Raw genomic sequence first — 24289 nt, forward strand, 5'->3', positions numbered from 1 at the left:
ATAGTAGAAGCTAAAATTCCCACCATCTGGAAAATATCCTATGTAATCCCACTTCACAAAGGAGGCAGCTCTACTGAATTCTCCAATTATAGGCCAATAGCTATAATCTCTCCACTTGCAAAGATTATGGAAAAATGTATTCATAGACAACTCATGCACCACCTAATCCAAAATCACCTTATGGCAGACACTCAGCATGGCTTCCATCCTCATCGCAGCACTACTTCAGCCCTCCTAGCCTTTACTAACACCATAAACCATAATCGCAACAATAATTATATATCCTCAGCCCTCTTTTTGGATCTTTCCAAGGCATCCGATATGGTTGATCACCAACTTTTAATCCACACCCTGCAAACATTCTGTCTAGATACTGGAGCCCTCCAGTGGTTTCAATCCTACCTGAATGGTCGACAGCAGGCTGTCCTCTGGCAGAACAAACTCTCTAACCTTCTTCTTAATACCCTTGGAGTACCACAAGGCTCTGTACTAGGGCCCTTGCTGTTCTCCATCTTCATTAACGACCTTTATACTGTCATCCCAAAAGTCAGCTGTATCCAATATGCTGATGACTCTACTCTGATTTGCTCAGCCACATCTCCAGTAGAGTTATGGTCAGCTACCCAGACCACCTTTAATACAATAGAAAACTGGCTTTCTGAACATCGTCTGATCCTAAATCCCAAAAAAACTAAAATGCTGTTATTTTCAACAACACGTAGATCTACCACTTTCACCTTTACCATAAAATCAAATGATGGCACAATAATCTCCCCTGACCCATCTACAAAACTATTAGGTGTCATCATAGACAATAATCTAAAATTTGACCTACATGTTAACCAAACTATCAAAACCATCAGTAAAAAACTAGGGTCACTTTACAGAATAAAAGCCTTCCTTAACCCCTCCAGCTAAAATTGCCATAGCTCGCTCTCACCTTCTTTCAACCCTTCTGTATGCATCCCCTCTACTCTCGAATTTAAACAAGACTGTCCTTAACAAACTCTCAATTTGCTACAACCACATTGCCAGGTTTGCCACTGGGCTGCCTTTTAGGACACATCATTGCATCAATCTAAATCAGCTTGGGTGGCTTGAACTACCCAGCCTAATCCAGTATAACCAACTGATTATGGCCTATAAAATCCTGTATAATCCAGACAATACTCCTGCACTTAAAAATATTATCACCCCCTATAACAATCCCAGACCACTTCGATCCTCTAACAAACTACTAATTCAGACTAGCAAAATTAATAACACAGCCGGTGATTCTCTCTTTGCAAACTCTGTAAGTAGATCCTGGAACTCTCTTCCAGCTGATATTACCTTACTTTTCACCTTAGGTCAATTTAAAACTAGACTCAAACAACATTTGTCACTTAACTGGCTATGTCAGTGTATCAAGCCTGGCTAACTCTCTCTAGAATGTGTAAAAATCTGTTAACCAGTTTACTGTGTAATTTAATTTAATCCTGACTTGTGCTCAGGATTAACTGTAACCTGTGGAACTTGTTTAACTTGCTTACTTATGTAATCCCTGTAAATAGTCTGTTTGTAATATGTAATGCTGGTATTATGTAATGCTGTATCTGCTTACCCTTGGAGGTTTTCTCCCCGGGCCTCTGGTGAAAATGGACATGCATCCAGTCGGACTATCCCTGTCAACAAATGTAAAATAAATAAAATAAACTTGTGGTTTGTTTCAAATTCTTAAGAATGTTTGTTTGATTAATTATTTATTATTTATCCAGGACGGTGCAGTGGTGCAGCGGTAGCGTTGTCGCCTCACAGCAAGAGGTTCTCCTGTTCGATTCTTGGCTGGGGTTCCGTGCGTGTGGAGTCTGCATGTCCTCCCTGCGATTGTGTGGGTTTCTGTTGGGTGTTCTGGTTTCCTCCCACATTGCAAAGACATGCGTCTGGAGCGTTTCCTCCCTGGGCCTCTGTGAAAATTGGCTTTGTTCCAAGCCAGACTGTCCTGGTAAACAAATGTTAAATAGATAAATAAGTAATTTATTATTTTATCTATTTATTTACTTATTTTTTTATTTTCTACTGATGGAAAAGATTTGTATGTTATGTGCGTTGCTTCTTCTTAAAGATCTTATAAATTCTAGAATTCCAATAAGGTAGTTTCCAATTATTTCTTTGTCTCTGCTGCATAATTCAGAGCTGATAAATATTCATCACTGTCTCCATTTTTTCATAAAACAAATTCCATCTTTCTTTTTCAGTGGCTTATGAAAAAACAGTCTTGTCCTCCAGTCTCTGTTGGATAAGGACATTATTATAGTACCCAAGTCATCTCTATGGAAATTGCAATAGTAGCCACCTTTGTGAAGGCATGACCTAGATATTATTATAGCTAATACAGTATACACATGATCTGAGTGTCCTAGCACAGGTAAACATTTGACATCAGAAATGTTATATACACTCCTCCCCCATGGCACAGAGGCTTGAAGCCGTGACTGTGACTTAGTTCATATTCAGTTAGTGACATTGACACTGGAAGTGGAGGTCTGGAGAGGATGGGAATGAGTGGACAGTTGACAGCTTGCTCATCATGAGGGGAGGAGGGCTGCCATTGCTTACAACCTCTTACCTACAGAATCTGGGACAAATCTGGAAATAATCAGGGACACCTTTTCAACTATTATTGATATTAACTTGAGAAGTATTCAGAATAAGAGAATGTCAACTAATACACATTTTATGACGTAAAAGAAGTTTAAAAATTCTGATTACTATCATTATTTATTAAGTGTAATCCACTATATTTTCTCACAAATTCATCAGTTAATGGAGGAATTAGGAGAGACTCAGCGAAAATTTGAGCCAAAATCTGGAACAGTTGAGAGGCACAGAGGGTGCTCTGGCTCGCAGCTTGGGTGACACCCAGAGAGAGAATGTTAGGTAATGCACCCATTGGGAATGAGCCTATCATGCATATTTGGCCAGTACAGAGCAGAAAACATGCTAGGTGCATCATGCAAGTAGCACACAAACTTCCTGTGGAGGAAGGGCTGTTATGGTGGAGCTTAAGAGAGCTGCTGTGGAGAGTAGGGCGCTTGGGAGGGTAGTCTGCTTGATCAACTCTCTGGCCAACTCTCTACCTTCCAGCTCTCACCTGTAACTGTGTGCCAACCTTGCCGAGTGATCAGTACATACTAGGGGAGTAAATGGACCATAGGGCTGTTGCCCCCGAGATAGGGATATGCTCAGCCCTTAAATTGAGCAAGAGTGCTGAGATAAGCACCCCCCTAAGCAGGGGACATATGGTTTGTGGGACTTTTGTCCTACTTGGGGGTGGCCATGAGAGCTTTGTGAGGGGTGTAAGTTGCTTTTTAGGTTCATAGGTTTATACTAGGCTAATGACTGCCAGGGTCTTTACAAGTCTAGCTTTGCAACCTAGCCCAGTTTTATCAGAGTTCCTTGGAAGCCTGTATGGTGGAGCATGTTAGTAAAGAGGTAACTAAGGGTTATGGGGGATATGTTAGTTAGGGATTAATTTATTAATGTTGACCTTGGTCCATCAGAGACATGGCAGCCTGATGGGTGTGAATTTGTGATTTCCCATCAAAAGATCAAGGTTTCTTTTGAATAGGATCAAGAATGAACTCTAATGTAGATGAGAAGCTTATTCCATGGTGTTGGGATCCTTTGAGACATGTATCGGTTCCTCCAGCAGGTTCTATTTATGTCACAAAGTTTATGTCCTTGGATTAAGCATTTCTTGTGCAGTTTGTCTTGCAGATTTGCAAGAGATCCATTAGAGCTAGTTATGCGATACTAGGCATAGATAGTCTGTCCATAACCTGTAAGAGACTGAATACAGACATAGGACCTTAAGGAAATCTGTGTAGGAAAGGATATTCATACTCTGGATTGTCCTGGTGAGGAACCTTTGAGGATGTTCCAGCTGTTGCAAGTGCCTTGGTTAGGTATATGCCAAAGGGGGCATTGCTGTCAATGATGGGTCTGATGAGGCCTGAGCAGAATGGCACTATTACTTCCTTGGACTTGGATGCCATACCCTTGCTTATGCATTGGACAACATAGAATAACTTTCTTATTATCTTGGCTATGTATTGGTCAAATACCAAATTGCTGTCTACATATATTCCCAAATCCCTAACTATCAGGTCAACTCTTAGGAACGTTTTCTCAATGAAGTAATTAGCTTGGGTGGATTATTTCCCAAAAGGCGCTATAATGTGTTTTTTTTGCATTTAATTTTAATCTATGGTTTTCACACCTGTCATTTGTTTGTGTTGGACCCTCTTATAGGATTTTGGTGTTGGGAGGTGGGATCTGTGATAGCTCCCAATTTACAGTCATCTGTGAATTTGGAGAGCAAGAGGCCTTTGACATTAGCCTTGACTTCTGAGAAGTAGATGGCAAACAAGAGTGGACCCAACACAGAGCCTTTGGGTACTCCACTGGTGACCATTCTCTTGGTGGAGGTGGTCTCACCAATTCTGACTTCTTGGGTGCCATCTGTGAACCAGCAAGTCCAACAAGTTATGCAGGGATGTATGCCTTGTTCTGACAGTTTGTCAACAATACCTAAATAAGGTAAGTGTTGAACACCATGGCTAGGTCAAGGTATGCGGCAGGCACCATTTTCTCCCTCCATCTGACTTCATCAGAATCTAGTTAAACGACGTCTGCCATATGCTTCGATAACCTTTGCTAGGTCATATGATCATTCAAAATTGTTGAGTGCTTTCTCAAAGTCACTACACTCTCAAATAAACTTGGCAGGTAAAAAAGAAAATGCATAAGAATTAAAGGCATGTAGAAAATTATATGATTATCAAATACAGAAATATGTGTGTAAATATAGATGTAAACATACACATGTATGTTGATATATGATCTATGTATATAGATGTGTGTGTGTGTGTGTGTGTGTATATATATATATATATATATATATATATATATATATATATATATATATATATATACACATACACACATGGAGTCACTTCAGAAGACTGAAAACCCACAATCTCGAATTTCATAAGTCTGACACCCAAAATCCTGAAAATTCAAACTATAGACAAGACAAAGCATATTACCTTCCACCAAGTATGAGCAGGGGGGCAAGCCCCCCTGCACCTCCCACACCCCCAGCTACTTAAATATATCAACTCCGAGATTGCACTCCACAGAAAAAAATGGCAAACATACCATTACGTGTTTCATGACTGCCTGTTGTAACCTTAGTAATGTTCCCTTGTAACTTGCTATACTACAACATAACTCATGTTAGTGTAGTGAAGTGCAATCTCGGAGTTGATATATTTAAGTAGCGGGAGGCTTGCCCCCCACTCATACTTGGTGAAAAGTAATATGCTTTGTCTTGTCTTTGTTTCTGTGTGTGTCCTTGTACTGGAATATAGTCAGTATTTGTATCCTGTGTGTTTTCAGTCTTTTGGGATTCAGGATTTTGAGTGTCAGTCTTATGGGATTCGAGATTATGGGCTTTCTTTCTTCTGAAGTGAATCCGTAGATATAGAAATAAATATAGATAAAGATAGTAATTGGTTGTTTTGGACCATTTCCAGCTCTTTTGAAGTTCCCTGTTTAAAATCCACGCTTTGCTGCTTTATGATTGTGCATAGCGCCGGTTAAACAAGGTTAAACTTTTTCTGGCTCCAGCAAGTCTGCTCTTCAAATTTTCCCTTAAGTAAGCTCTACTCTTAGAATTATCAGTCTACTCACTATATTGTAAGCCTAGCACTTGTTCTCAAAACCTCTCATCTAAGTAAGCACTCTCAAACCAAAGTAAGCACTACATCCACCTACCACCCCTGTGAATACCCACTTCCCTTAAAGGCACAGCACTCCCTTATACTATTCTAGCATGTCGAGTGGTGGATCACTGGCATCCTCTCCGGTTCAGCTAGTTAATCTGGGAATCTTGAGACAATGCTACAATTGCCTCATGTACACAGACAGCCCTCTCCTCCTCCTCCCAACAAACACAAATACATGTGAGAGATGCAACTATATAACCAAACTGGAGGCTGAACTCTCTCAACTCAGGACTGGCAAGACCAGACAGGAGGAGAAGGTAACCACACACACACAGCAAACCCAGTCCCACATAGACCTACCACAATTGCAAACCAAACACATAATAACACAAAGACATACTCGGAGGCTCTAATAAAAAAACTTACCAAAACAACAGAGGCTCCCAAAGCAGACACCCAAAAATCCACCACCTCAAAACATAACACATGAAACACATACTTCAATAAAGCAGTGTGTCTAACAATCACTGCCCTTAAGGCCAAACACCATGCCTGATACATTAGTAATTGGTGACTCTATAGTCAGACACACTGACGTTCCACTTACCAGGCTGAACAAGGAGAGGGTAACTGTGAGATGCCTGTCGGGAGCTAGGATCCGCCACATAACACATGCACTCAGGTCACTCCAAAGCAAGTACAAATATAACTCCGTCATTGTCCATGCCGGCGTTAATGACCTGACACGTACCTCCCTGGACTACATGAAAAGAGACATAGAGGAGCTCTCTGATTATGTAGCCCAGGCTGGTATGACCCTGACCCTGAGCAGCATCTTGCCCTCACCAAGAATGATGCCACAATACACGGACAAGATGATCAGCTTTAATAATTGGCTCAATTACTGGTGTCATTCTAGGGGGATCCAATGTCTGTCTGCTTGGGATGACATGCTGGACAAGCCACACTGCTTTGCTTGCACCTGTCACCACTGGGCTTCCGGATATTGGCTAAGGCTTTTGCCACCCCCATAGTGCCTTTTTTATGCAAGGCTGAAAAGACAAACCCACTTCCTTAGAAAACAAAAATGGAAAAAAACTAAGGGTAATGCTGCTCAACTCCAGAAGTCTATATCTCAAGATGCAGGCTCTCGAAGCACTCCTCAGTATGGAGAGCATCGATGTCTGTGCAGTAACTGAAACCTGGTTCAAGGCTCCTGAGAGCACCCCAGCTCTACCAGGCTATACTTCGTATCATGCATTTCGGCCCCAGAACTCAGGCCGAACCACAAAGGGAGGGGGAGTGTCCATATTCATCAAGGACACCCACACCTCCAGGTTAGTGGCAACACATGAAGCATCGGAGGCCATCCAGGTGCTACTAACCGTAGGCAAAACTGCTGTACAACTGGTAGCATGTTACAGACCACCCTCCCAATCTCAGGAACCCCATTCAGCCTTCCTGAAGACATTGGAGGATATGAATGTCTCACCAAATACCATCATATTGGGAGACTTCAACTACCCTAACATAGACTGGGTGCATTATTTTAGCCCTAACACCCTAGCCCAAAGGTTCCTGGAATTCATTAACTCGAATGCAATGGCACAGCTAGTCACCTCTCCCACAAGGGGAGAAAATATACTAGACCTGATCATCACAAATATGGGGACAAAATGCTCCACACCGGAAGTATACCCCTTACTAGTGAGATCTGACCACAAACTAATCACCCTGGATATTCATATCCCACCTCCACCCCCAGCACAAAAGACTACAGTGAGAAACTTCTCAAAGGATGACTTTACACTTCTCAAGACTGAGATGATATCCTTTAAGCCCCCTGGGCCAGAGGAAACCACATCCTACAATGCTGAATCCTTCACAAATGCTTTCTACGGACATCTCCAAGAATGCATGGATCATGCAATCCCAAATAAAACCAAGACCCGCGTCCTGTCTGGTGGACCCCAGCCATAAACAAACTGTATAACAAAAGGAAGCTACTGCAAGACAGAGCAAAATCCCATAAAGGGAAGGCATCTCTGACCAGCACTAGCAAAAAACTACGTTCACTCATAAAAACATCCAAGGCCAACTTTGAGAGAAAAATCGCTAAGGACACTAAAGATAACCATAGGGCCTTCTTCAGCTATGTTAGAAACCTGGGCGGAAACCCTCAGATATGCTCAGAGTTAGTTCATAACGACAAAAAATACACTGACCCCACAGATATTGCCAACATACTGGCAGACAGGTTCAGTGCAAACTTCTCCCCTCCCTCACCCCCAAAAGAAGAAATAGTTATCCCAGCTGAATGTGACCTCCCTGTCATCTCAGATGTCCAGGTGAGAGCCGCTCTCAGCAAAGCTAAAAACACAGCATCTATGGGACCTAACCTTAGCCTTACTACAGGATATGTACCTGAACACTGGTATGCAGCAACAGTGGTCCCACTCCACAAAGGAGGCTCCTCCACAGACCCTGGAAACTACCGCCCCATAAGCTTAACCAGCCTGGTCTGCAAAGCTATGGAAAGAATCATTATGGAACTCATAAACAGAGACATCGGGGACCTACAGACACTTGATCCTACCCAGTTCGGCTTTGTAAAGGGCAGATCCTGCCTTTTGAACCTGGTTGACTTTTTTGAAACAGTCACTAGCGCCATTGATGAGGGCAAAGCAGTCCATACAGCCTACCTGGACTTGGCTAAAGCCTTCGACACAATACCCCACTCAGGCATCATAGATGAGCTCAACAGCTTAAATGTAAACCCATATGTCACAAGATGGGTTGCAAACTGGCTAAAGGACAGAACCCATAAAGTCAAAAATCGCTGGAGCTATGTCAGATTCAAAGCCAGTCACAAGTGGTGTCCCACAGGGCTCTGTCCTGGGACCCATATTGTTCGGCATTTATTTCTCAGATGTGAAAGCAAACACGGGAGGGTTGTGGCTGACAAAGTTCGCAGATGACTGTAAACTAGGCGCCATAGTCGATACACCAGCTGACACATGCATCCTACAGAAAGGCCTTACTGAGACGGACAACTGGTGCCAAAGTCATGGCCTTAAACTAAATGCCAAAAAATGTATAGTCATCCCCTTTGGGAAAAACAAAGTACCCACAAATTATCACATAGGCAGTAACCCATTGAGTACGGAAAAAGTAATCAGAGACCTGGGGACCCAAGTTGACAGTGAACTCTCATTTGACACCCACGTTGCCAAAGTGGTTAGAAAGACTTTCTACCTTGCCCACCTTATCATGAAGGGATTCACATCCAGATCAAAGGAGGTCATTGTACCCCATATACTCCTCCCTTATCAGGCCCATGATTGAGTACAATGCCCCATTTGGTATGTACCTCACCCGGCACCTGCAGCAGCTGGAGAGACCCCAAAAGTACCTCACCAAGAGGATCAAGGGTCTCCAACATATGTCATATGCTGCCAGACTAAAGAAACTCCAGCTCTATTCAGTAGCATACCGCCTACTCAGAGGTAATCTATGCTTGACGTACAAGGCCATGTCCAATCAGGAATTGATGGACATGCTCCATCTCAAAAAATCCAAATCCATCAGAACCACGAGAGCTAAAGATCTAAACCTCAGCACAAGTATGAATAGGACATGCTGGAGGGACAGATTCATAACTCAGAGGCTTCCCACACTCTGGAACAGGATCCCAGTTCATGTTAGGCAGAGCCCCTCACTGACTCTCTTCAAGAGAAATCTTGACGAGTGGATGGGAGATCGTAGGTTTATCCTGGGGGTCATCTCTGTGTCACTACTAGACAGAGGCACAGAACTATGGAAACTATATGTGTGTGTGTGTGTGTGTGTGTGTATATATCTATCTATATATATATATATATATATATATATATGTGTGTGTGTGTGTGTGTGTGTGTGTGTGTGTGTCTGAGTATGTGTGTAATATGTACATATATATAAATATATATATGGGTTCACTTCTAAAATCCTGAAACCCAAAATCCTGAGACCAAAATCTTGAAAGTTCAAAATACTGAAAACTCAAAATACTGAATCTCATAATACTGAAAACACACACGATACCAACACTTACTATATTCCAGCAGAAGTACATACAGAAACATATTACCCTTCAACTGTAAGCAGGCGGCAAGCACCCTTGCACCCCCACACCCCCTGCTACTTAAATATATCAACTCTGAGACTGCACTTCATTACAAGTAATACACTATGTTATACTTGTGGAAGAGTAATATGGTTTGTCTTTTATTTGTTTCTTTATGTACTTGTGCTGGAATATAGCAAGTGTTAGTATCCTGTGTGTTTTCAGTATTATAAGATTCAGTATTTTGAGTTTTCAGTATTTAGAACTTTCAAAATTTTGGTCTTGGGATTTAGAAGTGAACCCTTAATTTAATATATTGTATTTTTTGGCAATGTCTAGGAGCTTTTCTCCCTGGGCCTCCACTGAAAATGGACATTATATCTAGTTGGACTATCCCGGTCAACAAATGTAAAATAAAATAAATAAATATAAGCAGAGGGCAAGCCCCACTGCACCCCCCACACCCCCTGCTACTTAATTATATCAACTCCAAGATTGCACTTAGTGTAATGAAGTGCAGTCTCAGAGTTGATATATTTAAGTAGCAGGGGGTGTGGGGGTGCAAGGGTGCTTGCCGCCTGCTTATAGTTGAAGGGTAATATGTTTCTGTATGTATTATATATATATATATATATATATATATATATATATATATATATAATTTATTTATTTTTTTCTAGTTGGCTGCACCCCTTACCATTGGCCCCACCCATTCATCTGTCTCCTGCAGCCCCCCTTTGATTTGAAGTCACCAGCCACCACTGGTCATGCACCAAGTATGGAAATGTGGTAATTAGGATCGGAGCTGTGTGTGGCATTCAACCCAAGATGTCACACCACATGCCTTGTTTTTTGTTCATTGTGTACTAGTTTTTATGTCAGTAAAACTAAAAAGAAATTAAATGCCAGAATTTATGAACATTGCTCCAATAATAAAATCAAAAATAGCAAGTGGGCACTTGACAAACATTTAACTAGATGTCAGGATTTATTTATTTATTTTTTTTAATTTTATTTTGGAAAAAGTTGACAAGAATATAAGAGGGGTCCTTGGAAGGATAGATTGGAAATTATGGCACTAGTGAAGCCTGGTTTGAATATCCATATTTCATTTTGTATTTTAAGTAGCTTAGACAAAAGATTTTGAGTAGAGTTCTAGACTTAGTAAGATATTTAAAAATCATATATTATCCCTCAGCTGCCAGTTAGCCATGTCAGGGACTTCCACACACCTTTTCCTTCTTGTTTTTTGACATGTGGTTGCATCCTGGAGATGCATATATTCCTATACCGGCCTCCTAGTACATCTGCTGCCTTCCAGGCTGCAGACAGCATAGGTACAGATTAAGACCTTCACTCTTTGCCAAAGGACCTCCTGTTTAGAGTAGTCTGCTCATACCTCTCCCTTAGGAAGGAAAAAAAAGTTTACCTTATTTTATCTCCACCTTTTTCCAGTCTCAGATTGCTGATAGATTGGATGCCCATTCTCCCCCTGTACCAACAGGCCAGCTCTTTCTTTTTTTTTTCTGTTTATATTCTTTAAATTAGGATAGGAGTCGTTTTAGTTTTACTCCCAGTTAAAGTTCAATCCTGACCATGGAAAAAGCAGTACTTGTTTGCATCACAGATTTATTTTTTGTTTGCTAAACCAACATAAACCTTTCATTTCTAGTACCTATACTCATTTGAAACAATCTTAATATTTAAACATACTGAGAGACTCCTCACAGTAAATTGTCAGAGTACATTTGGTTTTCCTTACTTGAAACCTTATGTCTGTACTTGGTAGTCAAGTTTGAGGAAGAAGTTTTGTAATTTAGTCATATAATCCAGAATGGGTAGCATTCCAGAATATCTGCAGATTATGTTTTTGTATAAATAAGCAATACATTAAATGAATAACAAAAACTGCTGGTAACCTACAATATTTTGCTTCCTTATTAAAGATGGTTCTAGGTTTGAATATTTGCCTAATGCATGCTATAATTTTTTAGCGGAGGTTTGTGCTGTTCAGTTGGTGCTGCTGCAGCAAAAATAAATACAAGTATAAATACATACATAAATAGTGTGAATGTTCTTTTTCAAGAACTTTATTTTAATTTATGTTGCCTACTAATGGTCTCTTGTTTAATTATTTTCTCCTGACAGATCACGCACTTACTCTTTTCTTAAACTTCTTAGCCTGTTTGGCTATGTTTTGTGTGAACACAGCAACAGGAGTGGATTTTGGTCTTTCCATTTTATGGTTTGTGCTTTTCACACCTTGTGCATTTCTGTGTTGGTACAGGCCAGTTTATAAGGCTTTCAGGTGAGTTTCAAGAGTTTTTTTTAATCATTGCATGCATAGTTGTGTTTTCAGGCATTTTGCACACAGAAAAGTTATATAGGCATAAAAGTGCCTTACTAGTAATTAGTAAGGAGTATGGAGCATGACACATTGAAGAATGTTCAACAATTTAAGTTAAATAATACATTTTGTTGATTTCATTCAGTAGATATAGAAAAAGTAGTTTGTTGTATATGTTCCATTGCAAGAAACTCTTCATCCTCCCAAAATTTTTGCTTGCCCATTTGTGTCATTACTGTCTCTTTATATTAAACCCAGTTCAAGTAAGAGGGCTCCTCCTTACCATATAGGAGGGGTTCTAGAGACTGAACAGTATGCCCATCCAAGTAACAGAATGACAGTCTGAGATGAAATCAATGTCTTATGGTGGATTTTAACATTGATTTTACTGTGTTTTATCAATATCAGTGAATGCTTTACTCAGTGAACTGTTTCAGTCTCAACCCAGCAAACAAGCATTACAGATCCAGATTTTGTGAATATTTCCTAATAAACAAGAATTCTAAACATGCAGTACAGATTACAAATGTAAATAATGTATCCAATAGTAAAAAACAAGCAGGTCTCAATGTATGTACATATTTGCAGTAAAATGTAAGAAGGTAAAGATTAGTGGTAGGATTTGAGAATGGAGAGAAGCAAGAGTTCCACAGAAATGAGCTGTTTTTAGAAATTAGTAATGTAGAAGAAGCAGTATGAACACAGAGAAAGTTAGGATGTGAAGTTGTTCAGTGTCGCCATTCATTCTTTACTGATGGGTTCGGAGCCGAGACATCGGCTTTGACACAGCCGTTAGCAAAGCTCAAGGTTTACCAGTAGCTCGAGACCAAGCCCCTTATCCCATGATGCACTGCTGTAATTACCTCAGATCTAGTTTGCCACAGCATGGATCTCAGTGGTTCCAGTTTGATCAAGCCTTTTCTGATCTAAAATTCGCTTTTTGCAAGTTATTTCATACCTTTTTTTTCCCCAATTCTAGTTTAGAGTGAGTTTTATATATATATTAGTTCCTGTAGTTCTATTTGGCTTATTTCCCTTGGTGCTTTATATTTCAGTATAGTTGTAGTGGCTTCGTATTGGGCCTAGTTAGTTAGAGTATGTGTCTTTCTATTACTATACTTATTACATTGATAGTGTGCAATTATATATATGTTTACATAGTGTTGGCCCTCTTTTTTCCTCCGGGCCATTGTTTAGAGTGTGGTTTTGCTATTTCTATAGTTATTGCATTTATAGCATAGATAAGATAGTGTGCAGTTATATACATATTTACATAGCGTTGGCCCTTTTTTTCTCTGGGCCATTGTTTAGAGAGTGTGTTTTATATTTAGGCATGTTAACTTGAGCCTAAGTGTAGTTGGGACATAACTTTTAGGCTATTTAGGCTGTGTGGTTTGTTTCTTGAGTTTAGCCTAAAGTTTCTTGAGATGTCTGAGGAAAACGACAAGCACCCAAAGTCTGGATTCAAGAAATGTCCAAACTGTGTGCAAAAGATGTCTCTTACTGATGGGCACATTCAGTGCGTTTATTGTCTAGGTGTGGTGCATTTGCAGGAGTCCTGCAGTATTTGCCATTCATTTTCTTCAAGGGTTCTTTTAGGGAGGAAAAGGAAGCTTGTAGATCGAGGTTTGCTGAAGCATCCTTTTGCTGAAGCTTTGTGACTGACCAGGATGAGGCCAGTAAGTCCTCTAAATCCTCAGCAGACTCCAAGGCATCTAAAGACTCGAAAAAGTCAAAGAAAGTGGAGGATTCTGGGACTTTGGCTCCACAGCCCTCGGAGCCAAGTGTCTCTTCATTTCGGAGCCGGCCCACAGTTCTGGAGCCGGTCTCTGAAAGACCTGTATCCCCACTCCTTCAATCTGCACCTTCGATGCACTCCTCTAGGTCTTCTGTCAGCCTCTTGGATTTGGATATGGACTGATTGGTGCCGAAGCTCTTATGGGCACCAGGCCTTGCTAAATTGTTGTCGGCTCCGACCTGAGCATCAAAACCAAAGACCACCACCCCAAATTTGACTGCTCCTCCTCTGAGTCGTAGCGGATCTTCGGAGCAGGAGGGGGCCTACCTGCTGATCGTGGAGCTTTTGGAACAGAGACCTGCCCCGGTGTCATCGGTTCCATCTACTTTGACGTCCTCTGTGCTGACCGGGGACTCTAGAGGCCAACACTCTCTTGTCAGGTCCGGGGAGAATAGTCACACCGACTTGTCAGTGCTGACTCTGCCTCTCAGGGCCTCGGCTCGGATGAGCTCAGCTCCTACCTCCGGCTCGGAGCCCATGGCCTCGATGCAGGAGGGGCTGGTGGTTCCTTTGGATCTGTCGACTCCTTATCGGAGCTGTGATGCTTTCGAAGCCATGAAGAGAGCCTTGTCCCCAAAGACATCCTCGACACCAGGTCTGGCCTCTTCTTCCCCCAAAGCACCTGTGTCCACTTCTGCCTCCATCGTCCAGGCCAAGCGTAGAGACACTGAGCCTCAAGAAGCCCCACAGGGCACCCCTTGCTCTTCCTAGACCTCCCCAGAGGCTCCCCTGAGGAGGTCCCCAGGAACAGTTTGTGTAAGAGGAGACACTTGGACTCCCCACAGGAGTCATTGACATCTGACACTGACTTGGATGAGTCAGAAGGGTCCCCACGATCCCCCTCTGAGGATATCTCCTTTGCGGAGATACTCAAGATCCTTAGGCAGAGGGGTGATTGGCAGTTCAAAAGCCCTACTGAGGATGAGTCAGTTCTCCTGAAGGCTTTCCGGGACTCAACCTTCCACCTCTTGGGTGTCTCCACCCTTCAATGAGCTCATGCAGCTGGTCTCTCGGAGGGCGTGGGAGTCACCGGAGTTTATGGAACCTGTCCCTCAGAGGCCTAACAAGTTCATTTCTGCCCCCGTAGATAAAGCCTTTTTGTCCAAGGGAGTCCCTGTTGAAGCCATGGTGGTGGCGGTGGCCACCATGAAGGAAATGTCTGAGACTTCCTCGTCAATTCATCCTCCTAACAGAGAGTCCAGGATCATGGATCGATATGGGAAATGCATGTTTAGTTCAGCGACTTTTACATTCCAGTCCCTGAATTATTTAACCCATTTCACCAGACTGCAAAAAAGATCTCCTTAAGGAGTTGGGAGATGGTCTTCAGGTTACTGTAGCTGCGGGGGCTTCTGACAAATTTGCCGCCCAGTCACAATGGAATTTAGGGTAGCAAGCTGCCGTCAGAGTCTGTTTTTCCACCCCTACTCGACCTCACCCCAAAGGCCAACAGGGAGGGAAAATGTGGTTCCGAAAAGCCCAAGGAGCCTTTCAGGACACACGTGGTCAACCCCTCTCTTGGGGCAGAGGAGGGGGTAACAATGGAAGACGCCACCCTCGCGGCAGAGGGGGTCCGCAGCACCAGGGTGACAGATCACTTCTCTGGTGAACCCTATCAGTGCTCCTGAAAGGAGACTCGACTGTCCTGCTCTGGAGGCAGTCGGGGGTTGCTTATTCTTGTACCCAGACGCCTGGCAAGATATAACAAACGACAGCTGGGTACAAAGTATTATTTCCAGAGGGTATTTTATACCGTTCTCCACTCCACCCACACCCCCAAGGAGAATCCCGGACGTTCCACCCAGTTACAGGGAACAAGCAATTATAGAGGTCTGCAAGTTGCTAGAAAAAAAAGAGTCATCCAACCAGTCCCAGCAGACCAAATAGGATCTGGAACTTACTCAAGATTCTTTTTGGTTCCAAAAACATGGGACTGGAGACCTATTTTGGACCTCAGCAGACTCAACCAATTTGTAAAGAAAGAGAAGTTCCAGATGGTCATGCTACAGTCTATACTTCCCTTCTTAGGGAGAGACAATTGGATGTGCTTGATAGATCTCAAGGATGCGTACTACCACATAAAAATGGCCATGCCATCCAAAGATCATCTGCGTTTCCTGCTGGGAGCCAGTCATTATCAATTTCAAGCCCTGCCCTTTGGTCTCACTACAGCCCCCAGAGTGTTCACCAAATGCATGGCAGTGGTCATGGCTCATCTGAGGCGTCTAGGATTCCAGGTGTTTCCGTACCTAGACGATTGGCTCCTTACCTCCACCATCAGGCATTAACTGATTCAAGCAAGGGAATACACTCTGACACTCTGCCATCTCTTAGGAATTACAGTCAACTCAGAAAAATCTGCCTTGTCGCCATCGCAGCATATCGCCTTTATAGGGGCAGAGTTAGACACTTCAACCACCACTCTATGACTACCAATTGAGAGGGTCTTTCTTCTTCGCCAGCATGTCAGTTCATTAGTGTCGAAGGACAGAGCACCAGCTGCAGAAGTCTTAAAAGTGTTGGGTTTGATGCCTGCTGCGATCTTGGCCATACCATTAGCAAGGATGCACATGCGGATTCTTCAGTGACTGCTGTTCACTCAATGGTCCTATCAGAAACTTCCAATGAGTCATATGATTTTAATTACAAACTCTTGCAAGAGAGCTCTCCAGTGGTGGTTGACGTCTCTTCATGTAACTATAGGATGCACCTTTGTACTATCCCCTCCAGTAGCCACTGTGACCACGGATGCTTCCCTGATAGGGGGGGCATTTTCAGGGAAAGACTGCCCAAGGCACATGGATGGACCAAGAGTCACATCTGCATATCAGTGTTCTGGAGATGAGAGCAGTACTTCTGGCATTGCAGTACTTTCAGGACTCTCTTCCTCTAAGAACGATTGCAATTCAGACAGACAGTATGTCAGTAGTCTGGTACTTGAACAAGCAAGGCGGGACCAAGTCTTACGCCCTTTGCCGAGAAGCCCTCAGTGTTTGGCAATGAGCTGCCTCCTCCCAGCACTTTCTGTTGGCAATGCACATCCCAGGGAAATCCAACATGATAGCAGATAAACTGAACAGAGCAATTTTGTTGCCACATGAGTGGTGCCTCAAACAAGAGATTGCGGACAGGATTTTCCGCAAATCGGGCCAGCCTTGCTGCAATCTTTTTGCCAGTCACATCAACACGAAATGCAGAAGCTACTTTGCCCTGATTCCCCCTCTGAGAGAACCCCTGAGAGACGCACTCATACACGATTGGCCCCCAGGTCACCTGTATGCATTCCCTCCAATCCCTCTAATACCCAGACTTCTACAGAAAGCAGTGTAGCTGGGAAGGGCTATCATTCTTATAGCCCCCTCGTTGTCCTCGGCAGATTTGGATCCCATTTCTTCATCATCATCTATTGGAGGATCCATGGATTCTGGACCCAGTTCCAGACCTTCTGACAGATCCGTCGGGGGACCTTCATCCTTCATTGCAGTCACTGAAGCTCACAGCTTGGCTGCTCCAGTTCCCCTCATAGCTAGGCTTCATGACCTTTCAAATGAGACAAGACAAATCCTCTTGTCTTCCCATAAGCCGTCCACCTGAAGATTATATCTTAGTAAGTGGAAGAGATTTTCCATATAGGCCTCTAAGCAGAACATTGATCCTTATCAAGCCTCTTTAACGTCCATTTTAGAACCTTTGACGATGATCTTTAATCAAGGAGCTGCAGCTGCTACACTTCGGTCCAATTGGCTGCTATATCTAACTTTTGTCTCAGAGTGGACGGGCTAAACATAATGTCCTACAAGTTGTCCAAGGTCTTTCTCAAAGGAACCTTTCACATGAGGCCTCCAGTGAAAACTTCTTATTCTCCTTGGAATCTAAACTTTGTGCTATCTCATATAATTCTTCCCCCGTTTGAACCAGCATCATCTTGTGACCTCAAATTCTTATCATGGAAAACCATATTTCTGGTGGCTATTACTTCACCCACAGAGTGTCAGAACTTCCAGCTTTATCTGTCAGCCCTCCTTATTTGATTTTCCATGCTGATAGAGAGTATCTCTTAGGAAAAAACCCTCCTTTTTGCCAAAGTTTGTTCGGAATCTAATATCAACTAAGTCATTGAGTTGCCAGTCTTCTTCTCTAACCATTCCAATAACCTTGAGTATATGCTGCACAAACTTGACGTTCACAGACAGCGCAGATATTATTTGGGCAAAACAAAAGATGTCAGAAAATCAGACCAGCTCTTTGTATCATTCTCTGAAGCCGGAAAAGGTAGACCAGTGGCTAAAACAACACTTTCAAAATGGCTTTCTGATTGTATTACCTTTGTTTATTCAGCTGCTAAAATGCCCTTACTACACAATATTAAAGCTCATTCTACCAGGGCAGTCTCTACAGCTTCTGCATTCCAAGCCAAATTGCCCCTTGATAACATTTGTGCTGCAGCCACTTGGTCTAAACCTCATACCTTTATCACTCATTACAAAGTTGGTAAGGCCTCCAGGGACAAGGCTTTCTTTGGTTCTGTGGTCCTGAAGAATGTACTCCCGTGAGACACCTTGAGAATGAGAGTGCTAGGGCACTACCCATCAGTGAAGAATGAACGGCGAGATTGAACAACTTCACATTAAGAAGTTATGTACTCACCATAACATTCCATGTGAGTTGCTCCATCTCACCTTCATTCTTAAGTCCCTCCCTCCATCCCCCACATGGCTGATAGTTGACCTAGAGGCTGGTCTCATCCTGGTTATTCAATCCTTCTTCCTCTCTATGGGAGGGTAGATGTCCTTCAAGAATGCAACTGCAGTCATAACATGTGGGTTGTCCTGCCTCAGGCAGCCCTCGGTCGGCCGGATTCCAAAGTCTGGGTCCGACGTCGGCTGATGTCGCATTTCTCTCCGACGTCAGAGCGGCTGGTGTACATAAGCATCAGCCGACGCCATTTTCTTCAGTCTTTCTTGCCGCGCGGTGCCCGAAGCAGAAGCATTTCGCAAGTGCCGGTCGGTCAGCTCCTGTATTCTTCGACAAGTCATCAAAAGCTAAGTACCCCGTTGGGGACCTTTTCTTGCCTCAGCCGATGTCAGAAATTACTGAAAAAGTTAACAATTGTCTTTCTTGTGGTAAACAAATACCTCATAAGGATTTCCACTCTTACTGTCTCCCTTGCCTGGGCCCAGACCACGACGTCTCGGCCTGTGTAGCCTGTGCTCGCTTCAACAAGCGCACTCTCAGGCGCCGGGCGGAGTTCGCTGAAGATTTTTTCGGCGATAAATTTGCTTACACCATGCCGTCGGATCTTCCGACATCGCAAACTCCCAAAAAACGCAAAGACCGGGACCGACATCCTCGGCCCGCGTCTACTTCCGACTCCATGCCAAAACCTACCGCGAGTGCTCCGGTTCCCTCTGAGATGGTCTCTCCACCGCTCCGAACCGAAGACACCGCATTACCGGCGACTCCGATTCCAGACAACACCACTGTGATGTGGTACATAAACAAGCAAGGGGGCACCCACTCTTACCCCCTTTGCAGACTGACAATGCATCTTTGGGAGAAATCACTGAGCCTAAACATCCAGTTACAATCCCAGTTTGTTCCAGGAAAAGACAATGTGTTGGCGGACAGCCTAAGCAGGAATTTCACAGATCCACACGAGTGGAGGTTACATCCGAAGGCCTTCAGGCAACTCACTTCGACATGGGGCAAGCCAGAAGTGGACCTATTTGCCTCTCACCTCAACCATCTTCTACCACTCAAGCTACTGGTAAACCTTGAGCTTTGCAAACGGCCATGTCGGAGCCGATGGTTTGGCTCCGAACCCATCAGTAAAGAATGAAGGTGAGATGGAACAACTCACATGGAACATTATGGTGAGTACATAACTTCTTATGTGCCTAGACTGAGAACATTTTGCCTTCATGAAAAGATGGGCTTTCTGGGGTGGGAGTGGTAGTTATGAGATAGGGAGGGAGTGATTCCCAAAGCTTTGGACTAAGGGTAGAAAACCCCTTGGCTAGTGAAGCAGAGTTTAGACATGGGTGGTACAGCAGATGGCAATAGTGGAATTACTTCTTTAGGTTGTAGAAAGGTGTTTTTAAGGGCGTTTTTTCTGCTATGAGCAACGCTGTTTAGCACTGTAAGAGTTTAAATAGTTGGGAACAAAGTTTAACTGGTAACCATTTGACTTTTCTCATAGTTCAGCAGTGGTGTTCATGCCCCTTGGTGCGAATGTGATGAATCTGCATATTTTTGGTTTGAATAGCTGTGGCATTTATTTATTTTTTTTCTTTAACAACAAGAAACAACTTTATTAAATTATCATGTATGACATAAGCCATGTTACATTTATATAAATGGCAGTAAATCATTGCGACACAATCTCCATTGCAAACATTATACATTCCAAACTGTGTCAACACAACTGTAGCTGCAAATATTTTACATCACTTTTAACATATTCAGTCATTGTTAGTCAACCATTACATAGCTCATTCAAATCCTGCCTTCTTTTAGACCTCCTTTCTCCTCTGCATGTAGATCAATCAGTTCCCATTTTTTTTCCTTTGCTCCTACCCTTTTCTAAAGATCACAGTTCCATTTGTTTTTACTCTGTTACCATCTTCACTACTTCTAGTAAAGTTAGCTTATACTTCAATTTCCATTTTCTAGTAATTGATTTTTTGGCAGCCATCATAATTACAAAGGCCTTACTATGTCTAGGCAATTCCAAGTTTGTATCATAGCTCAAAAAAATATAATTTCCCTAGTCACTCCAACCTACTCACCCAGCATCTTCGAGAGAACAGTCTGCAGAGAATCTTTAAAGTCTACCAACTCATTACAGTCCTAGAAATATGTTCCCAATTACCTCTTTCTGCCCCATCACACCTCCAACATTTACTGTCTACCGAAGGAAAACATTTTTGAAGTTGGCTTGTGGCATAAAAATACCTTTGTAAACACTTGCAGGCAAAGATCTGAAATCTTCTAGATTTTGTCACATATTTAGGAGACATACATGTATATCCCCATTGTTTCTTTGTGAATTGCTTATCTACCCTATCTTCCCAGTCCTTCCTTAACCTCATCTGATTGATTCTTATAGTTATCATGCAATATTTTGTATGCTGTACTAATTATTCCTTTTGTAATGGCAACTCCTGTTCTAGATTCTACTGAAAACTCTACCGGCACTGGTCTTTCATTTAGGACCCTCCTATTTCTTTCTCTTTGCCTATACTCTATCAGTCCTTGATGTGGAAGACAGTCTTTAGCCTGCAGTCCAAGTAAGTTCTTGGCATCTTCCTATTCTGTTACCTTTCCCTCTGTAGTCATTTGCCCCAGTACCTTGGTTCTTTTGCCATTTTTCTCCAATATATTCCCGACCCCTGTTGCCTATTATCTGTATTCCTAATTGCACTCATCCTTATCGGTAGACTCTTCTTTCTCCATTCACATGTTGGCTTAGTTCTTAGAAGACCTTCTACTTTATGAATGTAATGTTCTGTATGATTATGGTTGTTCTCCTTAAAGGTCTGCATCCAGAATCCCAGTCTCTCCCTGTTACTTGAGTTTCCCCCGTTTCATCATTATCTTTTTTCACTTTGAATTATAGTTTTCTGCTTGTGCTGTGTATAGGAGCCTTAACTGTGTTCCTCGGAAATACTCCTTCAACTCAGGTAATCCCAGTCTGCCCTATCCTGTTGGAAGAAGAAGATTATCCCACTTGATTTTTGCCATCTTACCCTCCCATATAAAGTCCTTCAGCTCTTTATTGATTGCTATCCACAACTTTTCCTCTGGTTGATAAAAATATGCCTGACCTGTGTATAAGACTAAAGGGACTAAAAGCATTTAAACTGCTTGTATCTTACTATCCATATAACAAAGCTTCCACTTTCTCAGTTTTTGTATTATCTTTTGTTTAGTCTCTTCCTACGAATCCTTAGCTGTCCCACTAGAATTATTTTTAATCCATTTTACTAAATACTTCATTTTACCATATCATTATAAATAAAGATATTCCTGAATCAATTTATGTGTGGATACATAATTTACTGCTATTGCCTTTGTTTTAGCTTCATTAATTTTGTATCCCAAAGATCTGAAACTGTCTCAAAATGTTCCACAACACTGTAACATCTCTGGTTTTGTCAGATATATAAAAAAAAATATCTGCAAATAGAGCCAGGTTTTCCTGACTACCATACCAGTTATATCCTTGAATTTGAGTCCCTTATTTTCTTTGCCATTGGTACTAAATGTAATGCAAATAAGAAAGAGGACACCCCTGCCTGTTTTCTCTGCTCAAGCAGAAATTATCAGAGAGGACCCCAATTTTCACCCCCAACCCTCATAACCTCCTAATCATATATTTTTTTTCAGGAAACACAAATACTTCCATTGCCTGCTCATGAAGTCCCAGGTTACTCTGTCAAATGCTTTCTCTGCATCAAGACCCACCAACAATAATGGTATTTTCTTACATTCTGCTTCATCATTGTTGTTCTCTTAATGTTGTCAGATGTTTGCCTCCCCTCCACGAAATCACATTGATCCATATCTGTCAGTTTTGGCAATACTTTTGCCATTCTTTTAGCCATTATAGGCACAAACACTTTATAATCATGGTTTAGTATTGAAATGGGTCTGTATGAAGCTGGATTAGATGGGTCTTTAACCTCTTTGAGTATTACAGCTCCCACTGCTTTCTTTCAGGAAGTTGGTACTTCTCCTCCTCCTCTTAAATACTGTTAAACAAAACCTTCCAGATCTTTTTCATTTTTTCCTCATAGCTTCCAAACTTCCACAGGAATACTATCTATTCCTGGGGACATTCCTGTAGATTGGTTATACATCTCATCTCCTCATGTACTAACCATTAGTAATCGAGGCTCATCTACCTCTAACCTTGGCATATTTAATTCTTTGATAAACATTTCCATTTGTATTTTTCTTGATTTTCATATCTCTCTGCTTTATAGAGACCCATCTAGAATTTCCGAAATATTTCTAGTACCACTACAGGATCTCTTGATGTTGTTTGTGTTTCACTGTTGTAGTCATCACACTTAGGTTATCTGCCTGCAGGTAGCCCTCACTTGGCCCGAATACCAGAGACTTAGTATTTCTGCGTTGGATGCTGTCGCTCCAGGACTAACATCAGGTCGTCAGGGTTGACTGCAACAGTGAATACACTCCAGCATCTACATTTATGGTAAGTGTACGCAACTGTACTTTTCCTTCCTTGTTTTAGGCTCCCTAAGTTTGGCAACAGCCCTTTGTACTTTCTGTTGCCCGAGTCATTGTGCTAAAAGTTTTTGTGCTCTAGTTATATTATCAAAAAGCAGTTGCTTAAAATCAGCCTTTCTTAATTTGTGCATATTATGGACAGAATGTCTTATTTTCTGTCTAGCATTCTGCAGTTGATCCTTTTCTTGTTCTGTGAGGTTCCCCCTATTCTGCAGTACTTTAACGTTTGTCACTCCCTCTAAATAATTCTTGATGTTAAGTTGTCAATCTCGCCTTCATTCTTGCTTGATGGGTTTGGAGCCGATCCTCGGCTCCGACTCGGCACTTGCTAAGCTCGAGAGTCACTTTTACCAGCTCGAGGCAGACCCATATCCCATGATGCAAGGCGGTAAGTACCCAGATCTCGTTTGCCACTTCGCTGATGAGGTAATCCTTTTACCAGCTCCTGGAAAGTGTTTATTATTATACATTTAGTCACCCCATTCCTAAAATTTCTCTCTTTCAATAGTTTTCTATTATTGTTAAGATACTTGTAAGGGTTTTCTGACTAAGTTTACTTTTCCCTAGTTCAGTTTTTTAGTCAGGCCTTCATTCCCTCCCATCCCCCCCTCTGTTAGTGTGTGTGTGTGTGAATTTAGTTATTATACCTTAACTTTAATTGTTCTGATTCGGGACTGTGTGTGTTTTGTGTTTGTGAATAGCACTATGTCCAAAGAACAGAGGGTCTCAGGCTTCAAGAAGTGTGACTCGTGCTGTCAGAAGATGTCTCTGACAGACGGTCACACTTCTTGTATATACTGCCTGGGACCTCTCCACCTGCAGGACTCCTGTGCAATTTGTCACTCTTTTAGCCAGAGAGTCCTGCAGGAAAGGAGAAATAAACTTATATTAAGAGGACTTCTTAAACCGGAGGGCTCCCCGGCAAAATCGGCTCCGGGTAAGCCCTCTAAGACTACCAAGGCCCAGGTTTCTGTTCCTACGCCTTCGGCCTTGGCTCCGACTCCTTCGGAGTC

At 42.3% G+C, this 24289-nt stretch overlaps 1 protein-coding gene across 1 annotated transcript in view; it reads left to right on the top strand.

Annotated features, from left to right (window-relative positions):
* SCAMP2 (secretory carrier membrane protein 2) overlaps window positions 1–24289 on the top strand; it is a 1193990-nt gene that overhangs the window by 835078 nt on the left and 334623 nt on the right. The window contains exon 6 of the mRNA XM_044077186.1: window positions 12025–12184. Coding sequence (XP_043933121.1) covers window positions 12025–12184 — 160 coding nt within the window. The remainder of the gene's footprint in view (window positions 1–12024; window positions 12185–24289) is intronic.

This window comes from Protopterus annectens, chromosome 7.part0 (assembly GCF_019279795.1).
Source record: "Protopterus annectens isolate FY-2018-M chromosome 7.part0, PAN1.0, whole genome shotgun sequence".
NCBI lineage: Eukaryota > Metazoa > Chordata > Ceratodontiformes > Protopteridae > Protopterus > Protopterus annectens.